This window comes from Crassostrea angulata, chromosome 4 (assembly GCF_025612915.1).
Source record: "Crassostrea angulata isolate pt1a10 chromosome 4, ASM2561291v2, whole genome shotgun sequence".
NCBI lineage: Eukaryota > Metazoa > Mollusca > Bivalvia > Ostreida > Ostreidae > Magallana > Magallana angulata.
Window position 1 is genome coordinate 3458903 of NC_069114.1, and position 25331 is coordinate 3484233.

Genomic DNA, 25331 nt, shown 5'->3' on the forward strand with positions numbered 1-25331 from the left:
TGTTAGATGCATTGTGTCAACCGTTTAAACTTAATATATAGTATGGGCAAGTGACAGTCGTGTTTATTTTTGCCTCATTAAATATTGTTCTTTTGTGTTAATATTTTACTCAAACACAACGCGGTATAATGACATATTGTTCAAATAACTTTATCTCAAAATGCACAAAGACTGTCAAGTCGTTTGAACTATTTGGACATCGAATTTGACCTGAGGCAGAGGTTACTATCGGTACTCTGCATGTTTTTCAACAGACGTTACCACGCACGTTCTAGAGATACGCTGGATTGTAACGTGATTATTAAAATGTGTACATCTAGTGGAATTTTAAACTGTAATCGGCGATTAATGTTTTGATATTAATTTCTATCAAGTCATTTAATGTTGCTCATTGTCGTTAGACAGAAAAAAAAACCTCGTGTGTCTCTCAAAATTATCTATTCGGATAATTCCGTTTACTTGTTAGAGTTCAACGCAAGAGCATCACGTAAGGTAACTGTATATGAAATATTTCATTAATGTTATATTCATGTAATTCAAATACGAATTATTGTTCAGAAAGAAGAATGCTTAAATGTTTTGTTCCAATTCTCTTTCGCAAATTTACAGTTAGTTATACAATTGATGTATTTTGGCAACTTTTACATCTAAATTAAAGTAAAGTTGCACTTTACGTTTGACTTTTTAAAACTTTAATTATATTTTTTTTTCAAGGGAACTTTTTGGGTTGAGTAATTGGATTTATTATGCAAACATCACTAACGAGAGGGAGGAGAAGGCCGGATAATAAGTAGGGAATAGAAAACAAAATACCTAACCAATGTTTACCTTCAGAAGCACAGCGTTTGTTTAAGTGTATTTCAAAAAAAAAATTTTATAAAAAATAGAATAATGAGAAAAAAAAATAAAAATCACAAGGTATAATTTTTTCCAAAATAAGCACAACAACTTCACCATATTTCTTAATCTTGAATTGTGCCTTCTAAATGCTTGGTCAAATACTTTTATACTGATGTGCCTTGTTATAAGTAGCTGTGACATTTGCGTGCTGTCCCTAAAAAGAAAGTGTGTGCTCTTTCAAATAAATCAATTAATTTGATCCTTTATTTAATCAAGAAGTTGCTGTACAATTACAAAAAATCATCAAATTTTGTGTCTTTAAAAGAAATGAGAAACGATAATTGACCTTACCAAGAAAACTCAAGTTGTTAAGCAAACAATATCTCATTGAATGTTTTCCTTGTATATTCTTTATAAAGCGTCATAAAAAAAAGCATTTCCATGATCCTCATGTACAATCTCTTTGACAATTGTTTAATCAATTTGTTCAAAAGTTTCCTAGAAACTTTAACTTCTAAATTCCTGTCCATAACGAGACGTTTTTGGAAAGATTATCAAGTTTAATTGCTTGATGTCATTTGTATGTACCTACATTTCATGTATATATTCAAAGTGCAGATCATATTAAGCGGTGCTGAGGCGCGAAGGTAGAGCGTTGCGCTTTTGGTCGTTATGATTTTAGAGTCCTGTATTCGGAACCTGCTGTCGGCGCTTATGAGATTTTCGTTGAAATCATTTTGCCATGCTTATTTATCGTATAGTATGCTTACTCTATACAGTGTAACAACCCTTTGTACATTAAATAGAAATATAGTAAATATAAAGAGACAAACAGAGAGAAAACACAAACCATATCAACATTTTGAAACGTATAATGTATACAACGATAACGTTATATTACTAAGCAATGATAATATTTAATTTGAACATATGGGTAAATTTTGCAATCATCTGAACGTATGCACAATTATAGTTATTCTTACTTACGAAAATATGTATCAGATTCATTTAACATATTGCCATTGCATAACCAAATGAAAACATGACGAACTATAAAGCCATTTAATGCCTCTCAGATCAATGGAATTCAATATTCGTCTACTTGCGTGTTTTATTTGAATCTAAATTGTTATCAGAATGATGAAAAAAACTTTTTACCAGGAAACACCTTTACAATTGATTTCTTAGGTATCAGGCAAACAGCAAATGGGACATCATGGTCATGAAAACTTCCCATGTCTCCAGATAAAGTGTTTTTGATATTCCGCGCCAATACGTATGTTAGCTTTCTGACCATCTGTTTAACCTTTATTAACCCCCATTTCCCCCCCATCTTGTGAAAACAACGCCACGGTTTCCATTTTTATTTTCTAACAGAATATGTGAAACACAGCGTTTTGGAATCGCAATACATGAATATAAGTTTTATACAGCATACCAGTATTAACTTATTAAAATACTTAAAGTTCCAACATACAATCTTACGATTCATTTTGAAACGCAATTTGACCTTGAATGTCTTATATATGCCTCTGCTTTTTCTTTAAATTCTACCATGGAAAACCTCATGGCATTAGTAAAGTTATGGATTGCATGCGTTTTATTTTCTGCTTGACGTGCTTTAACAGCAGATGAAATTTGGCCTGACAGAAAATATTGGAATAAGTCTCTACAGTTCCCTGTCGAATTTGCAGCTTGGGACACTGTGACCAGAGTTAAAAACGACAAAAATCCGTCATTTGTAAATAAAAGATAAGCATGTTTGCTATAATAATTAGACTGTGGCTCTTTGCGTTAAATGTACAAGTAAACGTAAAAAGGCACTCTCGTTTTTTTTTAAAATGACGGAAAGAATATATTGTTTTAATCATTATTAAGTGGACAACAAACATTTACTTTCCTTAATGACGCATGTGATTTATGTAATGCGGTATTTTTTCTGTATACAGATATTTTATACATTTTGTTTATATTATAAAATCATATACTTTTTCATTATTCTTAACGTTATTAATATTATAATTATTTTATAGAAGTGATATAGTTATCGACGATGTAAGATTTTGTAACATAACTAAATTAAAGTACAAAGAAAAATGATTTTATTTCAGCAGAGAGCAATGCATGATACCTTTTAGAGGAAGAAGATCGTTTTAATACAAAGGTGCATGTTTAAGTTTTCTGCAAAGAAAACTGTTTCTATTTTTTCAAGAAATAAATTCATTAGTTTTTGTTTTATTCGATAAGAAATAATTGGGGCAGTTTCTGTTTATAAAGTGCAAAGCAGTTTATTAAAAAAAGTGTAAACTCTTTTAAACTATTTTTAATCGTATAACACTAAAATCACTGCCTATAGTTTATTTTTCTTGATTGTAAATAAAAACGCTTATTAGACATTTTGAAATGATACCAAATTTTACAAAATTCAAACGTAACGTCAATCAGATTGATACGTTTGTAAGTTTAGTCTTACTAATAAATTAGGATTTTTTTGGACATACTCGTTATTTTTTGGACGTATACGTTATTTGTTCAAACGAATTAGTTGTTTGTTCGGACAAAAATAAATTTGTTTTCGCAAATATGTTAATATTTTAGACAAGTAATTCAAACTCTGATATGGCAAACAAACGTAGACGAGGATAAATTAAAAATACGAAGACGTTTGTCAGAGATATTTAACTTAACGTCTTAACTTACTTAACTTACAATTACTAATGTAAGAGACATAATTATGCAATAGTTTTAAACAATTTTGAAAAAATGATACACTCCCTTTTTTAAGATTAATTTAGAGTCCAATCTTTCATACATGTACATGAGGTCACCGATCACGGTCAAAATGGGTGTTATGTCAGCAACAAGCAACATAATGTCGAAAGTTATATCTCTTTAAATTAGGCTTTAATTAAAATGATATTTAAACCTCAAATTAGATATTTTTCTGATTTTCTATATATCAAAAAAATACCGGGATAATTTTTTTTTCTTCAAAAATTGACTTAAAACGTTCGCGGGTATGATAAGGCAACTCTCAGCGTCGTAAAATTGCTCTGATCGATATGACGTCACAATAAGCAGCATAATATCATATTTTACTCAGAAATATGTCGATTTTAACTTTATCTCTGGTTTAATCATAAAAACTACAGGCGTAAAATATCACTAGAAACTCTTCTAACTGAATATATCTCCTATATCTCTGTTTTACGTATAATTATCATTGATGACGTCACAAACATGTTTAAAGAGAAGACAATGTCGGGAGACATATCATTGGAATGCCGTGTAAACAATGCCGATATAAGACTTATTTAATACCTAAGATTTAGATGAGTTTCAGTTAGGATATTGTCCGGATAATACAGACATGGGTATTTTGTTTTATCAGCGGGTAGGTAAGCAGATCGACATTTAAATGGCTTGACCAGCCTTTCCTGTGTCAGTGTGTACAAAAAAGGCAAAAGAGTAACACTACCCCGGATATTATAAAGGACAGCATTTGTAAATATCAGCAGTATATGACCTAAACTACTTGAAAGTGCTACTAGAATCCTGTGCTTTGTTGTTGTAAATGAAAAATACGTAGTATTTTCAATGAAATTAAAGAAGTTAAGAGGGTTTACGATAAATTTGACAATATTTATTTTATGCGATTAACAATAGGATTCTAGCAGTAAGACTCATAAACATGGACTAATTGCCGATCAAATTATAGTAGCAAACATTCAAATAAACTTCGGGGTATTGTTACACTTTTTGATTTTTTGTTAAAGTAAAAAAGTGATCTTTTTTTAACTGTCACGTGATACCATGGCATTGCAGCTTCAAAGATCGAGTAGATTCCAAAGTAGAAATATAATATTTTGGTGAACACATTCACTCGGAATTAATATTCAGAACTGTTAATAATAAACTAATAATAATAAACATTTTTTAAATTGATAATAATTTTGACGGTCAATAAACTCGGAGTTGCCTTAACCTACCTGCATTGACGTCTTCGGACGTCACAGTGCAACGAGAAATTCAAACAGTATCAATCTAACTCGGGAAAAGCATGTAAAACTGTGAAAATACTCAATAGTGCAAATAGTAAGTCAAAAATGAATTGCAAATTTAATTCTAACGGCAATACAAATTGTTTGGGTGGTAGTAACTGTATTTTGGACATCAAACAGTCCGGAAAAGACTAGTCTAGAACATCTGTAAATATTTGGTCAAATGGATAAGCACTGTCATCTGACGTTCAGATTTTTCTATACTGTAAACTTTTAAACGCATACAACGACCTTGTCAGCAAATACAATTTTCAACTGGGTCGCATGCTGACTGACGATTTTCATATTCATTGTTAGATCATAATTAATCACCTAATTGTCTACATACTTTTCCATTTCTTTCCACGATTACGACAAAGAGCACATGGCGAGTGTGATCGGTCAGCAGAGGATGCTCACTCCTTCTAGGCACCTGATCCTACCTCTATCTATTTGGAGGTCCGTATTGCTCTGCTTTGAATTTGTATTTCGTTTGTATGGATTTTTTAGATGGTTCACAGTTTGTAATTGTTATTTTGTTCATGCAAAAATAATGAAATTTTTAAAGAACTTACTTATGATTCTCGAACAATTGTGAGCAAATGAGATGCTAACCAGTGTAGTGCCGTTTTCAATTGTAAGATGAAAGGAAAATAGGCGTGCTATAAGGAAGGGGTGTTTCTATACACTGTAAGTGCGAAATTTCGACGTCATGTTTTGATTGTGACGGTGTTCAATGGTGACAAAACATTTTGTTTTTAAATTCGGGAATTAAAATACCTTTCCATCAAATAGACTGAAAATTGACAAAGCATTATAATAAATGTCGGTGCATACACATTGTCTTCGTATTTTTTATTGACCCTCGTACGTCCAAAGAAATTGCTGATTCGTACGAACAAATCCTCAATCGTTCAAACAAATAAATTATTTCTTCAAATAGTTATTCGTACGAATGAAATTTATTTATTTTTTTCAGCTGGCTCACACAACCATAGATTTTAAGTATAATATATAAAAAAAATATATGTATGAAAAAAAGGGTGAAAAAAAAAGATAAAAAAAGACATTAAAATTACCATATGAGTTTTATTCTTTGAGAAAGCGCACACCAGTTCTGTTCCGTGTTAATTGTTATAAGAATATTCAAGGAATGGTATCGTTTTATTCCTTAGAACAGACAGCACACACAAGTTCTCTTCCTTTTACATATGGAGGACATTTCATGGAGCCACATGTAGCTTCTACCAGGTAAAAGACGACTGTCAACACAGGTGTAGGTTGTTCCAGCAGGATGGTCATAATACCCCGCCATAAGGTAACCATGGTATTCCAGCGTCCATCCTTTGTAACACGTTTTCCGCGCTAAAACACCAATTAAGCTTTTGTTTAATTGCAAAGACGTACAGTTGCATACAATGCTTAAAAGAATGTCTCAATCAAACATACTATTAATATCTCTAAAACTTTTCACGCACATATCTGTCATTCTCCTATCATGCTGATCTGAAATTTAATTTTTGTTTTTATTACTAAAAAAGAAGTTTAATCCCTTTTATAACTTAGGGTTTATGCTATATGATAGAATATCGAGGTTAAGTTTTCAAAACATTTCCCCTTCATTTAACTTTTTAAAGACTGAATCTAAATCACTGTTGTCAACAATAACCTTGCTCAAATTACGTAGAAAGAATGAAATCTAGAAAGATTATTGGCGTCTTTGCAAGTGCGTAGACACTCATTTTTTTTAAAGACAGTCTGTAAGTTTCCGACACAATAGAAATACTGACATACACAAGCTGGACACCTTATAAGATCTCCAAAGGCTCAATGTTAGATATATGAAAAAAACTAGGTACTTTGCGGTATGTTTTATTTGGAGTGATGACAAAATAGTTCTAATGAATAAGTTTTTGGCGCCAGAATAGCTTTCTATTACGCCAACATTTAAATTGAAAAGAAAACCCTCAGTGGTACCTACACACATGTGAGATGGTTGCGTTTCATAGACGATTTAGAGATGATATCGGTCGAAAACCGAGATATCATAATGATTTTATAACTTAATTTTTGCGAAGTCTTTCCATAATTTAACCAAATTCAGGTTTGATATTTCCAGTTTAAGAACGCATTTTTGGAGACAACAGTAATTCAATAAACAGTTCTGATATTAGTAACAAATATTTATCAACCTATTTGCTTAGATTTATACTTGCCTGGAAACATCTGAACAACGGACCTTTGGCGAACAAGACAAACGGCACATGGGACATCGTGATTATGAAGAGATTTTATGTAGTCCTTAAACGTATTAGTCTCATATTCTGCACCATAAACGTACGCTTTGCTTCCATCATACCCATCAATGTACATCCCCCATTCCGGATTCCTCGGTAAACATAGAGGTTCTACTGCTGCTCCTTTGTGATCATAAAATGAACCTCCGGTAAACCCTTTATCAAATATAAAAGACAAAATAATAAAAGAATAAGTTTGTGAAAAGTTAAGGTTTACGTACAATCAGGGGCACAAACGTTCCTTAATAAGATTGACAAACTACAATTTAAAGCCCCTATACTTCTTTTATTCACTTTCAAATAACTAGGTCAATAACCTACTTTAATGCTAGAAATCCTGGAATGTTTTTTTTTCAAAATATACGTAAATATGGTTGGAATAAAACATGCTATACTTAAAATACATAACGTCAATGTACTGCTACATTCTAAGTGGGTCGATTTTTTTGTCTTTTTAAAACTATTTCAGTGATAATAAATTAGTTTGTGTTCTTGCGCGCGTGTCCTTTGATAATTTTATTTTGGATTTTTAAATCTTAAACAAACTGACGTTAAGAGATAAATTCTCTGTTAATTGTTAAAGAAATATATGAAAACTTTCAAAAATCCTTTTGAATTTATTTTCCGCGTTTATAATATATGGTCAGAGTTAATGACATCTTTAGCTTTGAGTATTTTGAATTATTAAAAAAATATTCAAATAAATATACTGGACTTCAAATAAGATTAAGAAAAAATATTTGATAACCATCATTCATATTCTTTGCAAGACGATATAAAAAAGAAACTATGCACTAGCGGCCCTTTAAATGGTAAAATCATAGCGCGTAGGAGTTTCTTCTATTATGTTACTTCTGATCAAATAAAGGTGCAAATGCCATACTTAAGCTATAAACATACATGTAGCAATTACAAGCTTACGTTGACGCAATACTAGACGAACACGTAAACGTACGATGAATTTTTGACGGAACATCAAACGTTCAATTATTTTTTAGCAAATAAAATCTTAAAAAAACTTGTACACCCATTTTATGTCCACAATTTTCGGTACATAGATTCTCTATTTTCTATGAAAAATTTAATTTGGAACTTACTTACCAGAAGGGCTTTGTAATTTTTTTTATTTACCTGAATGGACTAACTCGGCATTGATAGGACAAGTTTTCTTTCCCCACCGCGTATAGATTACGCTACTGTTTCCGGTATCTGTTTAAAAAACCTACAGAATTAGTTATCCTCTTAATTCATGCACATGTAATTCATTATTAGAGACTTATGTTACCTTAACACGTAATAAATATAGTTCTGTATACACCTACGTGTTTTTACTTTAGATTCCATTTTTTCCTTAAACTTTTTCATTGATTTCTCCATGACGTCTGTAAAACTTTTGAATTCCCGCCTCAAAGCTTCTACTTGGTATGCTCCTAGAGCAGACGACAGTTGACCAGTCAGATAACCCTGTAGCATGTCTTTACAACTTCCGGTGTTCGTCCCCGCTTGTGCAACAGTAACAGACATTAACAGCCATAGAAACTCCATTTTCTGAGTCATATTTACAAAAAGTAATGCATGAAAAGTTTGCATTCTCAATTTAGTTTTATCTGGACAATCTGCTGTTTTATTACAAAAATAATATTTCAATAACCAACCAAAATAATTTCGTTCTCTTTTAACAAAATGTGACATTTTCTTTGTTTTCTATAAGTGATTTATGATTGAGATACCTAAAAAGCGCAGTAAGAGGATTTATGCATTACCTATTTCTGTTATTTTTAAAAGGGGCATGGTTAAACGTTTTGTTTACACAAGCCTTACTTGTGGAGTCACTTGATTGATTTTTGATTTATTTGGATCGGGAATTTAAAAAATGAAACGCTGAAATTTTATCTCGAAAACAATGATCATTAGCCATTTTTTTTATTAAAATAATGCAAACATAATTTCTATTTTGTATTTTAAAAGTAATCATTGATTTGTATTAAATGAAAACATTTAAGAATTGCATAATGTCTAATACCTCAGTTTTGAACCCACCTTTCATTCTGGCGATCAACCATTGATATGTTTATTCATAAAACATTCTCAATCTTCACAATGAATATCTATTTATCTTTTTATTCAACCTTAAAAGTTAAGACGTGTTTTAAACGTTTTGCTTAGACAAGCCATTCGTAGACTAACTTTATTGATTAAGATTAAATGCTATTGACTTTTATGGATCTACGATGAAACACAAAAACATATCATCTATACTTTACCAAAACACTGCCCTGCCATCTGTATACGAACAACAGTTCTCTCACCTTTTTTCGCAGTCATAATAGATACAAAAGAATTGCTGACCGAATTTAAATAGATTTTTGACTTTTTTTATTAGCATTTAATTTATTGGTTTTTACCTGCAACATTTTGTTAAAACAATTCTATATGGCTCTCCTGGCTACCAAATCTTGTAAATTATTTGTTTTTTCCCATTTGAAAACCATCATTGTAAAATCAAGAGATCATAAATATTTCAAAGGACTATGTGCGGTTTTGTCAAATACCTGCCCCCGATTTCAACCAATTTTTAAATAGTATCGTATAAAAATGAAATCTTCACAAATCATTGTAAAGAGGATGCCTATAACTTTAATCTTGATTTTAGTCATCATTGCGCACTCGCTGTTTATCTATGACGTCACCTAATTGACCTAATTCCCGCAAATTTGCAAACAAATGAAGATATTCTCATTTTTGCTCTATATTTTGCATTCGGAAGTATAGAGCGCAGGTCTGCTCAAGTGTGATTTTAACATATGTTTTTCTTCAGATAGTTTTACATATCATACTAAAAAATGGTACTTGAGCAAGCCTGCGCTCGATGTTTCCCAGTCGAAAAATCATCGGAAAACACCCATATTTTGCCACAAACCATCAATTTATCAAAATAATGTAATATTCATGACGTCATTTCTACATTATGACGTCACTGTGGTGATAACCTTTTACACTTTTATTTCCAATATGATTTTAACTATATTTCACCTTATTTTAAAGCTCTTTCTAGAACTTTGATTTTAGGGGGCAAAAATTGCATAAAACCGCACTTAGTCCTTTGCAAACCAGATGTACCTAAAATGTCGCAGTGAGCACTGTATTAAAAAACAGTTCATGCAATTCTTTGTCAACATTAAAAGAATAAAAACTACACTGGTTTTAGACAATTAGCGACGATTTTAAAAATTTACCGACATTTTTAGGTCGACTTAAAAAAAATAAGTACCTATTTTGTCCAAGAAAAGAAAAACACGAGTTTATCACATAATTCAAATTTGGCAATTATTTTAAACGTTAGTTCATGCACCATAGCCTGACACAGCCATCTAAGATACGGACACTCCTATATTCAATTTATTCAATTATTCTTTTTAATCTACCTTTAACTTAGATTTTCTTTAATCATTTGAATAACATACATAGTTATGAATAAAACACCTTTTTTCTTACCACTATTTTTTTTTTAAATCAGACGTGTTTTTACAAGAAAATGATAATGTGCTATTTGATCATTTTAATTGCAGAGATACACGTATCAAGTAAACATTAAATTGTTTAATCATAACTTAGGTATGATGAATTAACATTGAAATGACTTTGTGAAACATATCCAAATGTTTCCGGATTTTGACTTTTTTACAATCAGTACATGTGCTCTTTTAGAATTTAATCATTGGAGTGTTCCATATCAATTTTTTTATTATAGACTCTTGAATTAATCTGTCAACTATCTGATTCGTAGATATGTTTATATTTACGAGTTTTGTAAATTGTTATTTAGACGGCTAAAACACCAGCTTTTTTTTATTATTAACATTACATAGTTCTAAACGTTGAACTAATATAAATTAATCCTTATATCTTTTTAAATTGCTGTAATCCTTGAGAACAATTCCATATGTACTTTTAAAATAGCTGACCATAGGCAGTAAGGTAATTACTCTAAATTACATGTATACAGTATATATGTATAATATTTTTTGTACTTTGTTTCCTAAAGTTATAAATATATCAAGGTCTGAACACATATTCATTTGCCAATCTATCTATATTGTGATTATTATAACTACTTGTTCTCCCTCTTCGTTTGACTTGACTAAGAAATTAAACTCAATGAATCTCAGATTTTGAAACGTTATATCCTTACGATAATCAATAAAGAAAGCCCTGAATGTGACTTTTTTAAAAAATTCATTCAATACTCATTTTACACTATTTAATTGTAATGTGTTTTTAAGATTGTATCTAACATTTCACGTATTTTTGAATATGTCAGTACTTTGATAATGATGTTGCACGGACAAGTGAAATCTATACATATCCACTAAAAATGATATCGAGCATTACCTTGCCGAGACGACCAGCTATGAAACTTGCACCATGTGTTGCAAGATGGCTTGGCGTAGGTTACAACCTTACATGCATGCAATAAGAACTAAAAATAGTATCTGGCTATAAAATATCTCAGCACGCACTTTATCATTGCCATCTCATCAATAATTTTTATTCGAATAAACCTTTTTAAGGACATCAGCCTCCCCGTATTTTGATCAATGGCCCTCTTAACTGTAAAGTTAATCAGTGATTTTTGCAAGCACCAAATTTACAATCAAATGTAAACAATTTAAACTGCATTCAAAATGCCTAAGTTGCTTTAAAAATGATGTTGTTAACAATATTTAATTATTCGCGAAAAACACCACAAATACTAGTTCGTACATTTATATTAATCATTGCATGGTAGAAATATGTTCCTATCAATCTTTGCTGTAAACCATGTATCCAAAGGTTAAGGTATATTATCAGACAATTTTTGACTTATAGATAAGGACTTAATCAAATTAGGAACTGCGGGAGCCAGCTTAGTTTGAAACTTGCACAAATTAAACATTTTTATTTCTCAACGCTCAAAAATGCGGTTTCAGGTAAGAATCTATGAAAAATAAGCCGGACGTAAACAAAACCTTATTGAGAGACTTATTTATTATGTTTCTCTTTAATCTACAAGAACACAGCGAGCTCTAAGATAAGCTCAGTTTTCGGGTTACCCGCAAGTAGAAGGATTTTAAAAGTAATATAAATCAAAACTATATACATGTAAATTCATGGCTGTGTAGTTTAAGAAACTATTTTTAAATGCAAAATATGAATAACAAATTAAAATCATATTCATAATAAAGCCGTATGAGATGTGCCATTCATTCATTTATTTATAGTTGATATAATAGCATAGCTGATTACGTTCATAACTTAGAACAAACGACACAAGCAAGTTCTCTCCCATTAACATATGGTGGGCACTTAAGGGAACCACAGAGACCCTCTACCTGGTAAAACAGGTAGCCATTTCTATTTTCATGACCTCCATGTACAGCTTCTGGACGTGCGTCAACACAGGTGTATGAAGTAGCTGCTTGATGATTCCATTTACCCGCCATTAGGTAGCCACGATACTCTAAGGTCCATCCTCTGTAGCAGTTTGTTCGTGCTACAAAAATTCGAAATTAAGATTGACTTAGCATAAGCATTTAATATAATACTGCAAAACAAACAATTATTGAAAGAACTAAAACCACTTTCTACCAAATATGGCCTATTCACTGGGTGAAAAATGAAGTACATTTTATTACGAAAATCTACCACCCATTGCCAACTCTGACACTTACCCTAATCGCATGTGTATTAACTTTTGGTCAAACCGGACATTAGACGTACATAACAAAAGTCAAACCTATACATGTTTGTAGTTTTCCCGGAAATTTCGGCTTTTTTCAACATTAGAGACATTTTTTCTTATACAGCGCATTCCTCGCTGATAAATATTTTAAGTGTAATTAAAAGAAAAAGTCAAAAGAAAATTTTTCCAACGAAAAAAATTATCAGCGAGGAATGCGCTGTCATCGAAATGATACCGTTTGACTTATCGCGGGAAGAGGAGAAATTGTCGTCTGTCAGCTTGTGATGAACTGATCAGCATGATGAGTGTTGATATCTGCATATGAGATATTCTGATATCATTTCGCAATAATATAATGTGTAAGTATATACAAAACTTTAGTTTATACATATTTTTCACTCTTGTATCTTTTTCTAAAGTTTTAAAACGCCAACTTTTTAATAACCATGCAAACAAGTAGGGGCCTATAGTTTATAATGAGAAAATGTCAAGGGTACTGCAACTGTTTGACGTTTCTGATGTACAGTAAGCATATAAAAAGAGTAAATGATAAAAAAAATACGTGCTCATTAAAATCAAGTGTTTTTTACTTTCATAGATAGAATTTGTACGTCGTACACAGTTTGTTTACAATCGGAGAATTCGACTTGAAAGTCTGTCATTGGGTGTTTAAAGCTGCTTGGTCCGATTTTATATCAAATTTTATGCACGCTTTTAAACGATGGCTATGCTTAATATATGTATAATAATAGACATTGCAGTAGTTTTACCCGTCAGTTATGCCAAATTTCAATGAAGAAAAATACGTACAAAATTTGCTAACAAAACAAACGACATTAAAAGGTACCGCGTTATTTCGCCTCATGTTAAATTTCACCCCTGGCGACGAGACGGGAATGGTTGTATTACGACTTTGACATCGCTCTAAATAAAGGTCGAAATGATCAGACAAACTACAAATAAACATGTGTACGTTTTGTTCGCTAATATTTCCAAAGTCTGCTTTCTTTACAATCGATGCATAGCATGCGGGTTGAATAACCCCAATCATTCGGGGGACGAAACCAAGCGGTTTCCTTTTCTAAACATTCCCGTGATGCATTTTGGTTTGTTTTTTCGTTTGCCCAAAGAGATATTATTTTTATTTACTTTGAATATTTCTAACTTTGAAAGGAGACTGATTCTGCTGGTGTAAATAGGAGAAAGTCCATAACTTTCTGAGATAAATGATTTGTATGGAACAAATTTTGATACTGTAATTACAAAATAAATCGGACCAAGCAGCTTTAAGGAATATGTAGTTGAAACACGTAGAATAAAACTACTTTGAGAACAGATAGGTAGTTTTATTATTGTGAAAGATGATTTAATATTATCAATAGTCATTGTTGTTAAATAGTTTTAGCTAGTTATTATAAATAAATGTCGTACATAAAAAAATTAATGCACTATTCTAAATAGCTGCAAGGGGGACAACTCTAACAAAGTTGCAGTGGTGGATCTTGCATTTTTTACACCTACATTAATTAGGAAATTGTATTTACTTTGTGGAAAAAATTAATAATTAATAGAGAAATTGTAACTTTGTGCTAATTCATTAATTTTTACCATATATTGCCACTTTATTTAAAAGAAAATTCACAAATCTACAAATCCAATGCTCTTAATAAAACTTTTATTTCCATTTTAAAATCATTTCATCAAATTGCTATTTTTTTCATCAAACATTGTTAAACAAAGTGATAAAGATTATTCTAATAAATTTTGAACTTGCTATCAAATGTGTTTGATACTCTTTATGAATATTATTAATTTTTTAATTAAATTTTTCAATTTAAATATGCTTGTATAATATTTGTGTGCATGTACAAATCTTGATATACATTACACATGTATAATGCTTAATCCCAAATTCTAAAACATGTCTTAAATGAACTATAATAAGGTAATTTATTTTTCTGGTATTCTTAGAAACTGATAGTCTTTAAATTAATAATTCTAATGTTTACATATGAATGAAGTTTCAGTAATTGTATAACATAAGAATGTGCAGCGTTCCTAGTATTCCCTTCTTTTTTTTATGAAACTATTAACTGATAAATGGATCATAATGAGTCAGTCAAATGCCAATTACACTTTCCATTTAATCTATTTAGAGATACTAAATTCATTTAATAAACCTGACTCTAACTGAATTCATTAAGTTATGTTACAATGAAACGTTAAATAACAAACTGTACTGTAAAATCTAATATGCCTTACTTCTTGCACAATTTTTTTTTCAGAATATCAGTATCTTCATAACTGCAAATAATTAAAGCATCATGCTATGTGGTGGATCTTCGTGGCCTCTTTGAAAATGAAAGATTTAGCAGATTACGACCTTCATGATGTTTGATTTGATAAGAGTTAAAGGTATTTAATTAGTATATGCATCTACTCAATAATATTTAGTACGGCTATTGTATATACAACATACATGTGTATTGTTATTTAGACCCCTGCTCTGAATCGAAGGAGATAGGGAGTATACTTAGGCTATTTTGCCCATGTATGTCTGTGCATAACAGATTTTTGTCACATTTATCTTAACTATTATAGGTAATAACAAAAAAGAAGTCTTAGCCATATTAACTAAAAAGGGATTTATATATGTATGCAAACATTAAATATAAAGTTGGAAGGAGGAAAATTCAAAAATCTATAATTATATACATGTACATGTACATGTAGTCTTTGAATAATCTTATTAGTTTTTCAATTATTTTGCTACAGATGCCTGGTAAAAAATCCTACAAGTGCTTCCTTTGTCCTCGCATAACAAAAAGGACTGACAGATTTGCCATATCCAAAGTTCACAGACTTGTTGTTAACAGAATATCAGGACGAACACCAAGTGATGGGGATTTTCTCTGCAACAAGTGTCGTCATGTGTGCAAGTCATATGTTAAGGGATCTGAGAAAGCAAAGAAAAAAGTGCAGGCATGTACTTCTTCTACATGTACTCCTCAGCCATCTGTAACACCTGTTAGCCCACCTTCAGTACAGCTGCCATTCCCTAGCTCAGCTAGAGGACACTCCTCCTGTTGCATCTGCAAGAGACCTGGACCAAAACTCATTGTTGTTCCTGTGGATACCAGACACCAGATATTTATATCCAAGGAAATCATTATTCCAGCTGGTGCCAGGTGTTGTCCAAACCATCTCCATGGAAATATTGGGGATCTTGAACCTATAGCTGATACAACAACAGTGAATAGATCAACAATCACCCAGCTGATCAAGTTTTTAAGGTCAGAAATTCAGAGGCAAGAGAAAACAAGACTTGATTTTAACAGCGAAAAAACTCTCAGTGATGCCGAGTACCGTGATCTCATGGGAATTTCCAAAGACTCTTTCAAAGATCTTCTGCTCTTCGTGGAGGGAAAAGTTCGGCCTACTCCAACAAGATCTGTACGGACTAGCTTAGCTATTTTCCTGATGAAATTAAGGGGAGGTGAATCAAATAGAGTACTTTCAACCCTTTTCAATGTATCTAAGTCAAGTATTCGAAGATGCATTAGTTCTGTACGCTCAGCCCTTTCTGGAAGATTTGTCCATGAAAACCTTGGTTTCCAGCACATCTCACGTGCAGAGATTATACAGCACCATACAAGACAGTTGGCTCAAACTCTGTTCGAAACCAGCCCAGGCAATCAAGCAATTTTGGTAATGGACGGTACCTACATCTACATTAACAAGAGTGGAAACTTTCAGTTCCAAAGGCAATCATATAGTTTGCACAAGGGACGTCCTTTGGTAAAGCCATTGATAATTGTTTCAACGACTGGCTACTACTTATCATTTATGGGCCCCTACCTTGCAAGGAACAATGACGCAAGTATCCTAAAGCACGTCATGAAGTCCAACATAGAGGACATTTGCAACTGGGTGGAGAAAGATGATATTTTCGTGGTTGATCGGGGGTTTCGAGACTCACTGGATTTTTTGGAAGAGCTTGGGATCCAAGCCCACATGCCTTCTTTTATGTCCAAAGGAGAGAAACAGATGACGACAGAGAGTGCCAATACAAGTCGTCTGGTTACAAAGGTGAGAGAGAAAGACTCAGTAGTGTGTGTGTGTGTGTGTGTGTGAGAGAGAGAGAGAGAGAGAGAGAGAGAGAGTATATGTACCAAGATCTGCATATGAAATGATCCATCACATTTTTAAATGTAAGCATTGATTGAAATTGAATTCTCTATTTTTTTATAGATATGGTGGGTTGTGGAATCCGCGAACTCCCGGATCAAGCAATGGAAATACCTTCAGCATGTATTGCCAACAAGTCAGATTCCATACATAGGGGATTTCATAAGGATTGTCTGTGCTATTTGCAATAGGTAAAAATAGGACAATGTAATTTATTTATACTAATACTCTATACTATTTGATATTTTTACTATTTTAACACTTATGTTTTTGTTGGTGACAGATACATGAAGCCACTTTCTAACGGAAATGCCACTGAGGATGAGTCCCTTGGATGTAAGATGCTTTTTCTATCCAAGCAAGTCAACGCCTTACAACAACATGTGGAGGAACATCACCTAGATCGGCGCTCTGTGTGTTGGGAACCAGTAGATGATCTAAAAGGTATGTATGAATAACTATATATACCCTAGTTAACACAGAATTTTGCCTGTCCTGCTTCAAATGTTTGAACTGAATTTATTGAATAAATCAAAAGGATAAGACACAAGTTTTAAACAGGTTAGATAGTCTTCTCCTAATGTTTGAAAACATTAACAGGTTATAGTATCTTATTACTTGATATATTTTTTTCATTTATGAAAAATAAAGATGTATAAATTATCATAATTTTTTGTATTGAGTGTTCATAATAACATTTTTTAATCCAAATCAAATGCTAATCTTTGATTTTATGTACAGTGGATTAGCCTAGCTAGCATATATTTTTCTCTGCTTGTATTTATTTGACCTTAATTACTTTGATATATTTTTTATTAGGCTTTCCGTATCTTGATGAAGAGCAGCTTCGAAATCTCACTTGTGGGATATACCAGCTTCGACTCTCACCCAGTTATGCACAGGAACACTTGGAAGGCAACTGCCAGATACATGTCCACAAAGAGGAGCCAGGTCTTGTCAGGGTACGGTTACAGAGTCGACATGTATCATCTCGATCATACCAGTTATGGATAAGATATGACGAAGCAAGTGTTACAGCATGGTACTGTAAATGCAGAGCCGGGGCAAGAGTTGTTGGGATGTGTTCCCACATTGCAGCCATTTTATGGTTTTTGGGAAATGCGAGACACAGGATCTCAAGTGGATTTGGAGTTCGAAACTGGGGAGACTTTGTTGACAATGCAAACAACATTCCAACTCCAGTTGATGAAAGTGAGTCCTCTGAGGGAGAAGTTAGCGGGACGGAAGAATGACATTTAACTGTAAACATTGTTAGATTAAATATTAATTGTATATCAACTGCTTATCCCCAGATCCTAAAATCCATGCAATAATAAAAATAATATTCAAAACAGTTTCCATGCAGATCAATAGAATTTTAAAGATAATTCATTTATATAACTTTTCATTATTTTCTAACTGTAGTTATTAATGCACTACATAACCAAATGATATTTTTTCAAAAGTTTTGATTGCTAATTTTTTCTATTATTCATAATGAAATTATTTGTATGTGCACAAGTTTAGATTGCTTATTTTTTTCTATTATCCATAATTAAATCATTTGTATGTGCACAAACCTATACAGTATCTTTAAAAAAGAACTGAAGGACCTCTGATCATGCATGCATGTAACAACATGTTTGATAAATGGTGTTAAAATTGCTGTGAATATTTGAAACTTATTTGAGTGTAATGCATTTTGTATGAATAAGTTTATGTTGTCATGAAAACTTATTTGTGTGTGTATTTTCATCTCTTGAACTACATTTATTTATTGATCATATTTCATTTGTTGATATAATACTTTTGCAATATAGATTAAAAGAAAAACATTCACAATCTTCAACTTCAGCTGCTATTAACATTGAAAAAATTTGTAACTTTTTGTTGTCATGGAAACTATTCTTTTTTTTTTACAAATTAAGATTTATACATAAATGATGTACATGTAATGTAGTGATGTAAAAACATTTTAAAAACAATACTCTGTTTGAAAATATTTCATATTTAACTTGATTTTGATAAAGGCGAAAAAAACTACTCAATCAATCTTGCTTTTCCAGAAGGTGGAGATTTTGTACTATCTGGTTGCCATAGAAACTCTTTTTATACATGCACACAAATGTGTTATATTTTTTCTCAGAATGTTATTGTTATTGTTGATTAAGTTACCAAGTTGTTACAGTATTAAAATATTTATCAGTTTTATATTTGATTACAAGTGTTGTGTCAATCATTGTGTCAATTATGCTTAATTTTGCACTAAGTTGGCCCATCTGACACCTAAAATCTAAGCCTACTGTACAGACCCCTAGTGACCCAAAACCCATTATACTTTCTCAATTATGAAAGTAGACTACCTTAACAACATTTATAGAAAATTTCATTAAAATCTGAGAATGGGCCATTTTTGGGTGTTCGTGGCTCAAGTCCTTTAGTCAAATTAACGAGGCAGAGTACAGAACGAGTACGCACGCTTTCTCACAGCGTTTCATTTGTATTGTGACGTCATCTTTTTGCTTTGTTGACGCAATGGCGTGATAGTTTCAATTGAAGATATTCAACGAAATTTGTTGAAAATAGCTCGTTTGATGCGTAAAATTGATATTATATTGTGGAATAAACATAAATGTCTCTAAGTATAAGCTATATTTCGGCTCGGGTCGAAAACGTGAAGAGGGTTAAGCAAGCCTAGCCCTCTGTTACGTTTTCTTAACCCGCCTAAATATAGATTAATTCATATATTTCAGGACAGTTAGATGTACCATGTATTTTATATTAATGACCCTTAATATGTGATGTTATGTATTTATTTATTACTTAAATATGTCTGAACGTTTTAATAATACTATAAAGATCATCATTTCCGCCTTAGTCAAATAAAAGATAGCCATAATCCGACAAATCTGGGAAATTAAGCATACGAAAAACAACTTTGATGAGACCCCTGGAACAAACTAGGAGGTAAAAGGTTTTTTTTTTATTTGACCATTTGATGCTTTTTAGCAATAACTTTAATATGTAGAACAGAAAAAGAAATCCCTACGGCAGAAGTTTTAAAAAAATGTAAAAAATGTGCAAAATTCATACATTTCAAGCAAAATCCCATAGGGTGCTTTGTTAAAAATTAACAAACTTTGAGATGACCCCTTAAACAAACGGTGTGGTAAATGTCTTTTTTTTTTATCTGAAAATAATGATTATATCAGTAGAAATTCATGTAAAAAATTACATTAAAAAATTTAGGGCAGAACAAATTAGACCCGGCCTCGTTAAAAATATAAATTCATGTGAAATTTAAAGAAAAAAAATATTTGCAATGGTGCACAAAGGATTCCAAGGTTTTTATTACGAGATCATAACGCAGCAGAGAAACATCTAAACATTTCTTCCCTACCTGGAAACATGTTGACAACAAATCTCTTTCGTTTTAAACACACAGCACATGGGACATCTTGATCATGAACACCCCTCAGGCCAACAGAAGAAGTTCGAGTTTCGTACTATGCACCATGTACGTGAGCTCTCTCATTTTCTATCCCATCCCTGTACCTTAACCATTGCGGATTTCTAGGCAAACAAAGAGGTTCTACTGCTGCTCCTCTGTTGTTGTAGTGGGATCCTCCAACATAACCTGAAAAAAACACTATGGTTTAGGTTTTTCGTTTTCTCTACCCGGAAATATAAAAAAATAACTAACTTGGCAACATTGAAACCATGTTTCGTTAGTTTCAACATCTAAGGACACTATGCAGTAAAATTAAACACTTAAAGGTAACATTCTCCCACATGCTGTTGTATTTTTGAAAGGAAAAATGGAAACAATCCAGAAAGCTTGTTAAATAATGCATAAAGGATTCTTATCAAATGACAAACGTAAATTCAGTGTAGGATTGAAATTTTACCAGAATGAACCAGTTTGGCATCACCCCTGCATGATTTTCTTCCCCATCGTGTGTATACTACACTGCTTTGTCTGCTTCCATTGACTATATATCATGTTCAAAAGTATCAAATGATAACAATCATAAGAAAAGTCATAATTAAACGACATTACATTAAAAATTAAAATTGCTTTTATTGCTTTAAATGTATATCTCATATAATTTGGCCACAAAAGAAAAAAGAAATAGAAAAGAAAACAAATAATTTTTTTCGTTTGTATAGAAAATCAACCATGCATTTGGGTAAAAGTTATGGCAACTTTATAAAATATTGAAATTAGAGGATTACCATGTATTTGGTGGTCCTGTGCTACGGCAAACAACATCAATAAGAAAGCAATACCTGCCATCTGTTGACAAAATACACGTTAATACAGACATTATACATGGTACATCTTAAATTTTTTTTCACGAAATTTTCCCCTTTTTAAAAAAATTTGATGATATTTTGTATTCCTTCGAACTTTTTTTCAGTGTGTAGCGGACACTTATTATATTTTATTCCTAGAACTAACAAATCTGCACAACTTTTTAAAAAAATCTGTATCTTCTTTTTTTCAAATTTTGCAGAATTAATAATTATCAAATTAATTTAAGTTCTATACTTTGAAAAAAATAACAATAATTGGGTACTTTTTCTATACAAACGAAATACATTTACAATGAAAATAGTATACATGGGAGTTATTGTCTTAAACAAAATAGTTACATGCTGGATAATTCAATTTTAGAATTAACGACACATTCATGTACATCTTTACACATTCAGCTAAATAATCGTCAAGTAATTAGAAGCAAACCACCAAAAACAAATAAAAATTTTGCTACAAACTTTTACTACGATTTTTTTTAAAGATTATATCGGGGTGCAATTCTGCCGTTTAGTAATTAAATGCTAACATTCAATGGTTCATGTCAAAACAGAGGGCCATCATAATTGATGTAATGTTAAGGAACTTCATCATAGATGTTGTATTGCAATGAGAATTGAAAAAATCATTAAAACTTTTGCCTTAAAAAAAAACTGCCAATATTTCTGTTAATAGTGAAACATTTTTGTTAAAACATTTTTATTAGTGCTTCTTGATATTAGAAGTAGTCAGTTTAAACGTGAAGAAATAATAGTCGATAGAATATACTCTATAATCTTATTTTAATCTATAAAACTACGTTTTAAAACAACATTTAATAAACTGTCTATACGTTACCATCAATCTCTGGATGTTTTTGCCCACCAAGCAAGTATGTGATGGTCAGTGTTGGTTAGGGAAAACTTTTATACCACTGCACGACGACAGCTTTATTTATTGTTGATGCATAGATAGCAAACATTAACAGTTTGTCCAAATAGATAAGTCCAAAATAGATAATGAAGAAAAAATAATAATACAAATTACTAAACGTGTTATTTGAATTTTAAAAAAAGGGGACAGCATGTGGTAATGCGCAGAGATGTTAAGGAAGGAAGTAGAAATTCAATTATATGTAATTCCGCTACCTGAGAAATCTTTAATACCTATGGTTTTGTACCTTTTCAAAAATTTAAACCACTCAACAAAGCCCAAAAACAAATGAAAAATACTAGATATTTTCCCCATAGATTATAATGTATATGTATAACGTAGAATTACACATTGATGACGTCATGGGGACTGAAGTAGAGTGTCGTGTAAAATTAATTGGAAAACAATGTAAACATATTCAAAATATAAGAAAACTAACAAAGTACGTTAAAGCTGCTTGGTCCAATTTTATATCAAATTTTATATACGCTTTTGAACGATGGTTATTGCCTAGTATATGTATAATAATATGCATTGCAGTAGTGTTTTCTAGTCAATTAAGCCAAATTCCAATGAAGAAAAATATGCTAACAAACAAAGGACAAAAAAGGGTACCGCTTTATTTCGCCTCATGTTAAATTTCACCCCTGACGACGATACAGGTATGGTTGTATTACGACTTTGACATCGCATTAAATAAAGGTCGAACTAATCAGACAAATTAAAAATAAACATGTGTACGTTTTGTTCGCTAATATTTCTGAAGTTTGCTTTCTTTACAATCGATTTATAGCATGCGGATTGAACCCCAATCATTCGGGGGACGAAACCAAACGGTTTCCTTTACTAGGAATTCCCGTGATGCACTTTGGGTTTTTTTTTTCGTTTGCCCAAAAAGAAATTACGTTTATTTACTTTGAATATTTCTAACTTTGAAAGGAGATTGATTCTGCTCGTGTAAATAGGAGAAAGTCCATAACTTTCGGAGATAAATGGTTTGTATGAGACAAATTTTGATACTGTAATAACAAAAAAATCAAACCAAGCAGCTTTTATGATTATCTGAGAATTGAACAAGATAATTCTGGAATAGATGATTATTTATCAAATATTCAAATAAATGTATGAAATAATGCTATTTAACACGTATCAGAACCTTGATTAATTTTTAACTTTAAATCTGCTTCTAGAATCCCGTGCTATGATTTGTTTTGATAAACTGTATAAAAGTTGGAAAGTGTTTTTAAAACGAGACGAACAACTTTATAATGAAGAGAAATATATGATTCTAGCAGTAGTATTAATAAAACTGAGACGTTTTTCCTTAACATGATATGTTTGCTGTTTAATGGACAGCGGTGAAGTGTTACACGGGATTTGTTGATTAGACGATTAATTAATTTCATTGAAATATGAATCTGATAATTATATTACTTTTTTATTGATTTGGATTTCAATACCTTTTTCATAGCATCGTTGTGCTCCAAAAGATATCAATTGTGGATAATGATTCAATTGACATAGCAAATGTCGATATATAAACAAACAGTTATTTACGCAACGATAAAAAATGTCAATTTAGATCACCTGTTAGAAATTTACAACAGTTATCCAAACAACAATTTAAATGAATATGATCTCAATAAAAAAAATCGATATCAGATTACATGGAAATATTGATGAAATGTCAGAGACAGTTTATAATTTCATTTTTGTATATCCGGTATAAACACAGGTCACATTTCTCTAGGCAGGAATAAAACTCAAGAAATTCGCAATGCACTGCAATATCACATGGTGTATAGACAAGCTACATTTCTTAAGGCTAATTTTTCCTTCAATTCGAAAATCCCGCTAAATAAACTTACTGCATTAAACTTTAAATATTATCAATATGACAAGCAGTAAACATAATTTTAATGCAGTTAAGCATACGCTAAACACTTTATGTCGTGTAACCAAAACTTTTACGCAACCCAAAAGCTACATGGAAGCGCTGCCTATAATGAATCAAAGTATTGTGAGTAATAAAAGCTGGATCAGTTTAATACCTCCATTTTCCACTTTTTGAATTAGAATGACCACTTATCTTTTTTTAATTAATAAAGTAATTGTACATCTGAATTAAGCACGCATATACAGTGTTAAGCAACAACATATTGAATAACAATTGACTTATTAACTGAATTGGAACTTTGAAAGAAAAAGGAATATTGTAATACATTGCGTGATAAAACAAAATCGTCCTCTGGTTTTCTATGTTTTCAATTTACGTTTATTATTAAAATTCGGTTATTTTAAGATGAAAATATGCATATCTGATGATACAAAATGCTTTACATGATAATCTTAACAAATCATGCAAAATACATTGGTATTTCAAGAAAGTTAAAATATTGATTTGTTCTACATTGAAATATTGATTTTTGTGAGCTTATTATGATTCATTTAAAGTTTAAAATCAATGATCCTTAAACGTAACTAATTTATAGATTTAAAATATACTAGCAGCTTTGAGAACATATACAGTCAGTTCAAGCATATCTTTTACAACAAACACCATAGCATAGCATAGCATTTAATTCTCATAGCATAGCATTGGAATCTCATACCATAGCATTGGAATCTCATACCATAGCATACAATCTCATAGAATCGCATTCGTCATATCATACCATAGCATAGCATAGCATAGCATACAACATTATTTTAAATCGGTTTTAAATATTTTTATTTGAAAAAATAAATGTTTACATGATAGATTTGTGGTAAACTTTGGCTTCTTATTATTTCACTTTGAAATGGAACTCTTCTGTGTGTGGAGGCGTTTTTTGTTCAAATCTCATAGCATACCATAGCATAGCATAGAATGCCATATCATGTAGCACTTCATTTTAATTTCTCATAGCATAGGATACAAATCTCATAGCATACCATACAAATCCCATAGCATATCATTTAAATCGCATATCATAGCATAGCATTAAATTGTAAAAGATATGCATGAAATGACT

The 25331-nt window shown here is 31.5% G+C and overlaps 1 protein-coding gene and 2 pseudogenes across 2 annotated transcripts; 1 reads left to right on the forward strand and 2 right to left on the reverse strand.

The window, feature by feature from the left end:
* Positions 1–5980: 5980 nt before the first annotated feature.
* LOC128180234 (uncharacterized) lies at positions 5981–9486 on the reverse strand (annotated as a pseudogene).
* A 2921-nt stretch (positions 9487–12407) lies between these two features.
* Positions 12408–22316, reverse strand: LOC128180240 (short-chain collagen C4-like; annotated as a pseudogene).
* Positions 12824–19500, forward strand: LOC128180222 (uncharacterized). 2 transcript variants are annotated; one of them, XM_052848148.1, is made up of 6 exons: positions 12824–13258; positions 15185–15314; positions 15675–16988; positions 17151–17278; positions 17371–17531; positions 17907–19500. In XM_052848148.1, exons 3-6 carry the CDS (start codon positions 15675–15677, stop codon positions 18338–18340), a joined length of 2037 nt encoding a protein of 678 aa, XP_052704108.1. In that variant the 5' UTR covers positions 12824–13258; positions 15185–15314; the 3' UTR covers positions 18341–19500. The 2 variants fall into 2 exon arrangements, with proteins under 2 accessions (XP_052704108.1, XP_052704109.1); XM_052848149.1 differs by lacking the exon at positions 12824–13258 and having other exon boundaries at positions 14697–15314.
* Positions 22317–25331: the final 3015 nt, after the last annotated feature.

Bases quoted from the DNA above. Each gene is read 5' to 3' on its own strand.
- LOC128180222 (XM_052848148.1), top strand. From the start codon at position 15,675: ATGCCTGGTAAAAAATCCTACAAGTGCTTCCTTTGTCCTCGCATAACA. The intron at 17,279-17,370 runs GTAAAAATAGGA...TGTTGGTGACAG, and splicing joins GTCTGTGCTATTTGCAATAG to ATACATGAAGCCACTTTCTA. The intron at 17,532-17,906 runs GTATGTATGAAT...ATTTTTTATTAG, and splicing joins ACCAGTAGATGATCTAAAAG to GCTTTCCGTATCTTGATGAA.